Source organism: Ipomoea nil, unplaced genomic scaffold, assembly GCF_001879475.1.
Source record: "Ipomoea nil cultivar Tokyo-kokei standard unplaced genomic scaffold, Asagao_1.1 scaffold0728, whole genome shotgun sequence".
Taxonomy (NCBI): Eukaryota; Viridiplantae; Streptophyta; class Magnoliopsida; order Solanales; family Convolvulaceae; genus Ipomoea; species Ipomoea nil.
In genome coordinates, this window is record NW_017617156.1 from 27,461 (window position 1) to 37,919 (window position 10,459).

At 35.3% G+C, this 10,459-nt stretch overlaps 1 protein-coding gene across 1 annotated transcript; it reads left to right on the plus strand.

Annotated features, from left to right (window-relative positions):
• The first annotated feature begins 309 nt into the window (after positions 1-309).
• LOC109176664 (NAC domain-containing protein 86-like) lies at positions 310-2,676 on the plus strand. The gene is made up of 5 exons (XM_019326071.1): positions 310-918; positions 1,261-1,538; positions 1,624-1,941; positions 2,032-2,310; positions 2,350-2,676. The coding sequence occupies exons 1-4, from the start codon at positions 762-764 to the stop codon at positions 2,308-2,310; spliced, it is 1,032 nt and encodes a 343-aa protein (XP_019181616.1). The 5' UTR covers positions 310-761; the 3' UTR covers positions 2,350-2,676.
• The last annotated feature ends 7,783 nt before the right edge of the window (positions 2,677-10,459 follow it).

Consider the following 10,459-nt stretch of genomic DNA (forward strand, 5'->3'; position numbering starts at 1 on the left):
TTGAGTTAAGTCTGTGCGAACACAAATAAACTAACTTAGTTAGCATAAGTGGTCGTGCACTCTCATCTTTTAAAGAGAGGTCGGGAATTCTAACACTTTATTCTTTAATTGGGTTGGCTTGATGCAAACAGGGACTTAAAAGGTGCTGTACACTAAAAATGCGCCAATTACTATTATAAGTATTTTAAGTAGTGTATATTTGTTCAAAATTATGCTAAAAAATGTTTGTAAAAACCTTACTTTAATAGCATTTCAACAATTGCTACTCTTTACACCTTATAAATACCCTTCCCCAGCTCCTCTCTTTATACTCTGCAGAGCTTCATTCATCGCTTCATCAGTTTAAAAAAAAAAATTAAAAAAGAAACATTTTCTGGGCACAAATCTTGAATTGGCCAGACCAAGATTACCATTTTTCTTTTCCTATTTCCACTTCCAACTTTAACAACAAAGAAATTTTGGTGGGGGTGGGGGGTGGGGGAGGGGGGCATTCTGCAGTGAAAGAGTTACAAAGTTTTTTTTTCCCAAGAAAATGATTCTGTTGTTGAAGGGATGCATTGTATGGAAGTTGTTTGCAATTCTTGAAACAAGATTCTGTTTAGCCAAAAGCTTTTACTTTTGGATCTTTCAGATTTTCAATAGATACAGTTTGGGCACTTAGCCAGTTAGCCAAATTATTTCTGTGTTTCTTCTCTGTTTTCTAGCTTCTTCTTCTTGTTTTTTTTGGACATTTTTTTGTGTGTTCTTAGGCCCTGAAATTCATGAGAGGAGCATCATTGCCTCCAGGGTTTCGGTTCCACCCAACCGATGATGAGTTGATTGGATACTATCTCAAGAGAAAGACTGAAGGACTAGAAATTGAACTGGAAGTCATTCCTGTAGTAGACTTGTACAAATTTGATCCATGGGAGCTGCCAGGTAGGCTCTTCATTAGCTTTTGCCTTCCATGTGTTTGATGATTTGCCTGAATGAACAGCTATCCATTGCCTACATGGATATGTTTATTTTTGAATATTAGAATAGTATGAATGCTTTGTGCAACTTCCAACTTTCAAGCAAAAATGCCTAGTTTTGGTGGAATCTGAAATAAAATGGTTGCTTTATTGCTTTTCTGTAGTTTGATACATTACTGACAGATCATAGGAAGAAAAGAGCATATCATTACCCAAAAAGTTTCTGTTCATTGTATTTGTTCTTGATTGTTGACTAGTGTGAATCTAGGAGTTTTTTGGATTCTGATATGGTGTGCATGAATTGCAGAAAAATCATTCCTGCCAAACCGTGACATGGAGTGGTTCTTCTTCTGTCCTCGGGATAAGAAGTATCCGAATGGCTCTCGAACCAACAGAGCCACTAAATCTGGGTACTGGAAAGCCACAGGGAAAGATAGGAAAGTAGTCTGCAAGCCTTCAACTGTTGGATACCGGAAGACACTGGTATTTTATCGTGGAAGAGCTCCTCTTGGGGATAGATCCGATTGGGTGATGCATGAGTATCGTATCAGTGATTATGATTCTCAGGGAAATCCAATCTTTCAGGTAATGTTGCAGCAAACTCCCCAAGTTCTATAAATCACTTCCTTGAGGTCTTTGTTTGATGAATTGATATATGGTATATATTCAGGGGCCATTTGTCCTTTGTCGGGTCATCAAGAGAAACGATGTTTCGTTGAAGACAATCAATGCTCGTGGCGAAACATCGGAGAAGGTCAGATGCAATTCAAGCAATAATGGAGATATCTCATCAGTTCCAGATGAACCGATAGTCATTTCTGGCAACGTCCCAACTCAAACCACGTACAAGACCACCGAGAGTAATTACTCAATACCTGTACCTTCTTCTCCCTACAAGACATCACGATTGGGGGACTATGAGTTTCATGTGCACCCTAGTTCTTCTAGCCTCTTGATATCTCCTGACATGATTCTTAACTCCTCAAAGGTATCCAATCATCGTATTTTATAATGACTTCAACTAAGCCTGGTGGTTCATGTGTTTATAATCGTAGCATTCTTTGATTCATGATAACAGGATTATCGTCATCAGGGGCAGCACACTTTTGGATACTACCCACAGTATGGCTTCTCAAACCCAACCCTATGGCAGCCATATGAAAACCCCGAGCTCTCATCAAGTTCATCTTACTCGAGCATTAGAGCGGAAGTTGAACTTTCGGATGATCTAACTAGATATGCTTGTACGTCTGCATATTCAGCTCTGGGAAGCTACATTGGCTTTTATGGCAGCGAAGACGCATCAGACCAAGGTTATGATCAGAGCATCTTGTTAAGAAATCCAAATCTCTTCTGAAAAACCGAGGGGTCAAACACAAACAAGACAAGACTGCGAGATAACTTCAATCTTCTGATGTAAGTCACTTCTGCCCTTCCCTATCACGACGGCTTTAATTGCATCTGAAGATCATTTCTCAAGTAGTTCTTAATAATCTAAAGTCATCATCAAATAAGTTTCAGATGTTGAAACCTTGTACTTACTTTCCCTTGTTGATAATATATGGAGTTGGGGTATATGAAAGAAAGCCAATCTTCCCATTCTATAAGTATCATGTCTTCTGCACATTGTAAGAAGTTTTAGGTCTAAGAGAAGATGGAAGCAATAATAGTAAAACTATATGGTATGGTGGTATGGTGGTATGGTATACGGCGACACTAAAGATATGTGACATAAATTATTCTTCGTTACGACAAAACTTGTTAACCCGTGTGATTCAATGTGAGGACTGTTCCCACACATCGCGGTAGAATTTCCCGACACCCGAGGAGAAGATAATGATCAAAGGAATGTTGTTGAAATAAAGAGGGTATCCTAGGATTTTTGTTGTTTTTTTTTTTTAATTTTTTATTTGTTTTTTTTTTTTTTTTTTCAGTTGAAAGTAATGCTATCTGTTGAAAGCTCCTAAATGCTGTATTCACTTTCCTCCCATTTTGTTTGTCTATTTGACTTAGTAAAAAGTTTTAAGGAAAGTCCTTTCATTTATATTTACTTTTGCTTTGTCGTTCCAATATCACCTTTTAAGAAAATGCCTTTACTTTTACTTCAAACGGTAAGTATATAATGTAAGTAATATTTTACAATTTTAATTTGTTAATGAATATTTCAAATATGTTGAAGGAATATGTTTGAGCAACTATTTACTACAATGAAATATAACATTCCAAACAATTGGTTACAAATTATTCTATAAAAGATTCTGATTAAAGAACTTCCATTGCATTTTGTATCCATTTTTCAAATTCATTAGGGTTTATGGACTTGCTATTTATGGGTTCAGTTAACAGTTTATGTGTCTGTAATTATCCTGTTATGTCACTAGTACGAATCGGTCATTTGCGCTTGAAGTAAAGCACAATTTGCGTCATTGTATGAAAAATCTGCGTCTAAGGTAACTTCAGACGCAGATAGTAGACAATCTACGTTTGATTCTGTGTTGAATAAGGCGCAAATTCTATTTTTTTTTTCTTTTAAAATGAAGCACTATCTATGTGATTGTCTTTTCAGGATCAGACGCAGATTATTATTATTACTTTTTTATTCAATTTATTTGATAAAATTTTAAATTTTTATCCTGTACAAAAATCACACTACCAACATTGTCACTGCCACTTTACGCGTCTGATGTTTAAACTTCAAATGCTGATTCTTAGATTTTTTTTGATCATTTTTGTACTAGTGTGTGTCTGTAATTATCACGTGATGTGTCTTTCAATTTATTTACAAATATAGAAATGATTAACTGCAACTACAAAATGTGTCTAACTACAGGTATGGTCTATGGTATAATTTGCCCAGAGACTAGAGATTTCAATCTTAACATGAAATAGACGGTAGTTATATTGTGGACCGCAGTGCACGTGCACCGCGGTCAAAACGGCGCACCGTTACTGTTAACGGAGCACGCATTTTTTGGTGTGTTAATTACCAACTGAAACAAAATTGTATCTAAACTGACACTAAAGTGTATCTAAACCGACACTGCATCACGTATTATTTTATATATTATCAATTGAAACTGCAATTATATCAAAATGATACTGTAGTTGTGGTGAAATGAAACTGCGGTGTATATAAAATGAAACTGAATAACATTTCACATATTTGAGTGTATATTGTGCAATGAAGCTGTAGTTATATCGAAATGATCATGTAGTTGTGTTTTAATGAAACTATAGTGTATATAAAATAAAATTAAATAACATTTTCACATATTTGAGTGTATAAATGCCGAATGAAACTGTAGTTATATCGAAATGGAACTGTAGTTGTGTTGAACTGAAATTGTAGTTGTGTTGAACTGAAACTGTAGTGTATACAAAATGAAACTGAATAACAGAATTACTTTTTTACGGAACGATGCAAAACAGGTGTCGTTTCTTTTCATTAAACAAAACGACGTTGTTTTGAAGCGCGGTTACAGTGCACGATATAATTTGCCTGAAATAAATTGGTTGGCCTAATAAAATTGAAAATTTTTAAAGGTTAAAAGCAAAAACAATTTAGCCCAATAAAACAAATCAACTTGATTAGTCCAAAATTGACAAGTCTAATAGCCCAAACAACCTAGCACGAAATTAGTGAATATATTAATTATTTTTATTTGTTAAAATTTTAAATAAATAAAAATTTAATTTTATATATTTTATACAAATGAAAATAAGTGTTACATTATGTTTTCGAATTGGACATGTGGGATTAGATTGATTAAATGATGTTTTAAATTTATATTTATAATATACGTTAGTTTGTTAAAATTGAAAGTTTAGAATGCTAATTTTTAAATTTTTAAAATTTTAGTTAAATTTGTCCGATAAACCAAATAAACCGAGGTTTTAGGGTTGGAAGGAAAAAAAGAAAATTAAACCGATAAACCCAACAATGCTAACTCAAAATTGAGTGGCCTAACTTAAATACTTAATTGACATCCCTAATGGAGAGGGGCACATTCCCATCTCGACCCTGACATTCTCCGACCTCACTAGAGATTTTTGAGTTGGAACTTTCTAATCCTGATCCCCACCAAGGATTTTTCCAGGCTAAAAAATTCTTAATCCCATTTATAATTTTTAGAATTTTTATTTTAAAATTTGAAATAAATTTAAACATGTCTCATCTAGTCATTTTCAACTTAAAAAAATACTATTGAACATTTTATAATAAATTCATGTAGTCGAAAGAGACATTTCATGCATCTAACAAAAAAATAAAAATAAAAATAGTTCAAGTCTCGGAAAAGTGGTCAAGTGAGTGAAATATGATTCTCGTACAAGAAAATCATGAATTCGATTATTGCCAATACACTCTTGGTCGAACTCATCACACAAGGTTTTCCTAAAATGATTTACATCTCCTACGTGGTTTGTCGACTATTATATAAAGATAAAATTTACTCGATGCATATCTTTGAATAGATAGTTACAGGTTTTCCTCGTCACCAAAAAAAAAATAATAATAAAAAAATACACAATCAACTTTGATCAAGGCATTACATGTATCCTAGCTTTTCTTTTTCCAGGGACAACATTTTTAGAATACAAATATAAATAATTTTTTTAAAGTAAGTAGTAGCAACGTTTCACAATATAATTTCGAGTAACTTTTGTTAGTTGCCTCCACATTGTTGGATTAAGTATTATTTAGGAAAAATGACAGTTTTCTCCCTTAAGTTATACGGTAATTGTAAGATTCGTCTCTATTTACTACTTGAGCTCATTCATTCATAAGCTGTAATTGACGTTGTACTTTTCGTTCTTTTACTAACTGCGTGTTATGAATCTATTTATTTGTCACCAAAGTTTAGGGTATTGTTGTCAAAACACATCCAATGTCATCAGTAGTCTTTATCTATGTCAATGCTTGACCTTCTTACCCTAAATTGAGAGCTTGTAATTAAAACTAAATCCTTAGTCTTAGTTTTTCTTCATTTTCTTGCAAATAGAGAGTATTGTAATTATCCACAAAAATTAAAAGAGCCTAAAATTTTAGCAAACTCCTGTGCTTCGTCTTCAAATGTTCATATTGAAGATTTGAGGTGTAGATGTAGAGAGTAGCAACCAAATAATTAAAATGTCATAGAGTGAAAATAACTTGGTAGAAGGTATCAAGCGTGCCTACAATATGGAATAAGTGTTTCTTAATAGATGATTTAAAATTTTGTATAAATATGTTTTTCAGATGAACACAATTGATATTCTTGAATTTCGTTAGTTTATAGCAAAGTGATAGTTGTCGAAGCTTTAAGTGGATTAACATAAAAGTTTATTTCTGTAGTTGCTCTACACGCATCCCAAAAAGTTTGCTTAATGAGTTGACCACCATATCCATTCCTACTGAAATTAGCATGGAGATGCCTAATACAATGCCTATGTTCTACATCTATGAATATAACTCTTCAAAAGTAAGTACTAATCCCTTTAGTTTATCATAAATAAAGGTCCATCCAGTAAGATTTTGAGAAACATTAAGATCACCATCTAATAACGCAAGAAACCACTTCTAACTTTCTTTCAACTCCACTTTAATCATAGCAAACACAAGTGATACATGTTGTTATTAGCATCTACTCCAAATGCACTCAACAATTGTCCTCTTTTCCTTTCTGACTTCCCTTCAGATGTCATCCATCTACACCTATTAACACCTATTAAGGGTCTACATATATTTAAAAATGATTGTTTACATGCACCATAATAGATATACAATCTTTGGAACCTACTCTTGCCATCTATTGAGTCAGTATTATCAACATCGATCAACTTCACAATAGTCCCAAGGTTAGTTTTCATAATTTCTTCACAGTAGCCAGACAATAAATTAAATGGATAATCTTAAGCGCGAGTTAGTAGCAACTTTGTCTTTTAATTTATTTGGCCATAAATGACTAAAATTTAGAAATGTTGCATCTAAACTTTTTATTTACATGCTTTTGGAATTGAATCATGCCCCCATTCCTCCTTTAGTTTGAATCTATTGTTTAAAAAAAAAAAAAATTGCAAGCCAATAAACCTTATTTTAACAACTTGTGTACATGTTGTTCACCACAACTATGACCTATATGTTTTAATTGTAAAATGACAGTTTTCATTACTCCTAGAACCATATATAACACAATCACAATTTGTATACCTATACTTTGCTCTATCTCTCCCAAACCCATTCTTGACAAAGTGCACATCCTTTGTTCTCAATGCTTTGTGTCTTTCAACTACTCACTTAAACTCCTTATTATCTTTAAAAAGTATCCCTTCTCAAAATTTAAAATCCTCCATCATGAATTTTGAATCACTAAAAACTAAAACATATTTGGACCATTCTCCATCAAAATTTGAACTAATGTTCCTTAATTCATCTCTTGAATCAACACAATCTATTTCATTTAATTGGGCAATTAAACTGCCAAATTCCTCCAACCACATTTGTAGTTGCAATATCAATAACATTACATTTAGCATCTTTACTAGAAAAATGAGAATACTCAAATTCACCATCTAATGAGGTTAATTTCTCATTCCTAAAAATATAGTTACCCCTTAACCACTCTGCCCCGCCTTTATTTTGATCAATTAATTTTCTATTGTGATTATCGCGCGGTATCACCAGTCCCGCCTTGTTTCAATTTATCCTCAATATAATATTCCACTTACACACCATATGACCAACTATCCTCAGCTAATTGATCTTTTAGCTATTACTTCCACTTTCCTCTTTTTTTTTTTTTTTTGTAATGCAATATACTAGTTGATACGTACACATCATTATTGGTATTGATTTTCTTAAACTTAGTTGATGTGCTAAAATCATACTTTAATTAGCCAAATTTGAATCTTTTTGTCATATTATTGTAGAGACTTTAAAAACGTCATAAACTCTAACAGTGACATCTCCCAGCAACACAATAGTCAAAATATTCTAACTCTCCACCAATGTTGTCTATATCAAGTTCCAACTAAAGCAATCCACCATAATACAATTTTTTTTAGATCAATTAATATTTAAAAATTTTGGTATGTGATGGGGTGTGAACCCCGTGGGCTCGCGGTCCAAGAAGAAAAGAGATCAAGCCCAGAAGAAGAAGAGAAGCCCAAGAAGAAAATGGAGCAAGCCCAAGAATAGATATGGGCAAAACCGAGGGGTCGGCTCGACCCGGAGGTCGGCACGGGTAGAAGGTTGGCCTAAACTAGCCGTTATTCCTACATTATCACCCATGAAACCTATTTACTACCCTATTATTACCCCACTTATTACCACTAGTTAATTACCTAATTATTATTATTATTATCCATAACCCCCACATAAACTCCTACTTACTACCCAAATTAAGTCATCATAAAGCCTACTAATTACCCCCCCCCCCCCCCAACGAACACTTTTGGATGAGCTAGCTATAAGAAGGAGAAGAAGAGCACAAGGAGAAGGGGCTCATTGATTCATCTACACATGGGAGGACTCTCCCAATCACTATTCTCCCACTTATTATTCTTTCTCCCATAGAAAGACACATCACTTTTCCCACACCACTCTCCCAAGAGAATACTATTCCACCATGCACAAAAGAAGACTCCATCACTCTTCCCTACTAGAAGATGCATTATTCATTCACTACCAGAGAAGACTCTACCACTCTTTTAACAAAGAAGGTCAAGAAGAATGCTCCCCCTCTATATACAAAGTATAACTCTTTCCCTACACAATATTTCTATATACAAAATAGCCATACAACATGTACAAAGACACCTACAAAATACATAGTGAATTTAGGCTTGGCACCGCCCAAAAAGGCCCGTGGTTTTCACCTTTCGGTTTCCACGTAAAAATCATTGAGTCATACTTCTTCTATTTTAGTAGCCTTATTATGAAAGGTGAATCCACCAACTAAGGTTGTGTTGGACCTCCCTGGGCCCAAAAAACCTTAAAACCAACACTGGCGCGTCCGTGGGGACGTGACAAAAGGTCGCGCTTACCTCTTTGTCTGAGCAATTTCGAAGAGCATCCGGTGGAAAGGATTCACTACGGATAGAAGATTAAGAAGGTTCATGGAGAACCGTGGACCAAGAAGAGGACTAGAGGAGAATCAAGTAAAGAAGACTGCGTGTCAAGGTCTACAAGAGGTAACCATTATCATCTAAATTAGATGTAGTATTTAAATTAAAGTGCTCAAAAGTTGTTAGCAAGAGAAGGGCCAGTCCATCACACTGAGGGACTCGGCCGGGGGAATCAAGAAGTCGGGATGCCAAATAAATGGTTCCCCCACCACGACTTTAACGGTAACCGCAGTGGTCACAGTTATTTTGTTCTGCCTTTACTCTTGATCATGTGAAAAGCTTTGCTTATAGAGAAGCAGACAAACATTATGTTGTTAAATGAGGCTTGTGAAGGGACTCTCCAGTATATATTCTAACGGGATGTCTCCAGTTCCAAGAAATGGAATTTCTTAAACTGAGATCAGCATCCAAAGTTGTATGTTCCAACCAAGAAAAATCAAGCATGATGACTTGATACAAATCAGTTCCGGCTGGCAGTCAATACACAGGGAGAACAGAACAGACACGGCATATATATATATATACTGAACGTAGCAATTCAGTATACAAGAAGAATGCATGTGTTGTTGAGAAGACACATGCGCAGTGGAAAAGCACGGAAATAAAACATAGCGAAAAAGGAAAACTGAAGAAAAATGAGGGGATTATAGGTTTGCAATCTCAAGGCATATCTACGCAAAGAAATATTGGTATTATGTGGCATTTTTTGAAGGAAAGGAAAAAGGTTCCTTTAGAATGGTGGAGCAAATCTTTGAAAGGTACTAGTGCCTGAATGCTTTGTGACAATAAATAAGGAAATTTTCAGAATCACTTCAGTACCCTTGGGCGTGGGAATTTTGCTAAATTAATGGTGACCGACTCCACGTGACCATCATCAGCAGCCGGCCATCAGGGTGTAGCACTTGGAGAGATCATAAGTGCTTGGCCTATGGTCGACAAATACGTGTTCTGCTGTTGGAATGCGCAGTTGGCGGATGGCGAGAAGAAAATGATGGTCAGCCGGCATTCAGCTCACGGCAACTACCTGAATCGACTCCCAAATACTTAAGAAAATTGCGGAGATGCTCTCACCGGCTCCCATGTAGTCAGCAGTTTCACTTTGATAAAATATATGATCGCTACATACAGTCGATACAGCTTCACCGACACCCTCCAACTCATCAGCCGACCACCCTGGGAAGCCCGAGACTCTCATCCTCCACCTCCGCCATTTCGCTCGATCCAAAGAATTCGAAATCACTCAGAAAAATAAATCCACGCTGCGATGATTATTCTCACTATCCCACCGCCACCATGATCTACCGGAATAGATTGAGATGGGGTAGGCATGACATATTTCCACATATGGTGGGTGACCCGTCAGCTTTTAACAGTAAGGACACCAAACATAATAAAATAGACGT

What these genes read in the sequence shown, in the direction of transcription:
- LOC109176664 (XM_019326071.1), top strand. Translation starts at nt 762, where the DNA reads ATGAGAGGAGCATCATTGCCTCCAGGGTTTCGGTTCCACCCAACCGAT. An exon ending in AGGGAAATCCAATCTTTCAG is followed by an intron (nt 1,539 to 1,623) that starts GTAATGTTGCAG and finishes GTATATATTCAG; the next exon opens with GGGCCATTTGTCCTTTGTCG. An exon ending in TGATTCTTAACTCCTCAAAG is followed by an intron (nt 1,942 to 2,031) that starts GTATCCAATCAT and finishes TCATGATAACAG; the next exon opens with GATTATCGTCATCAGGGGCA.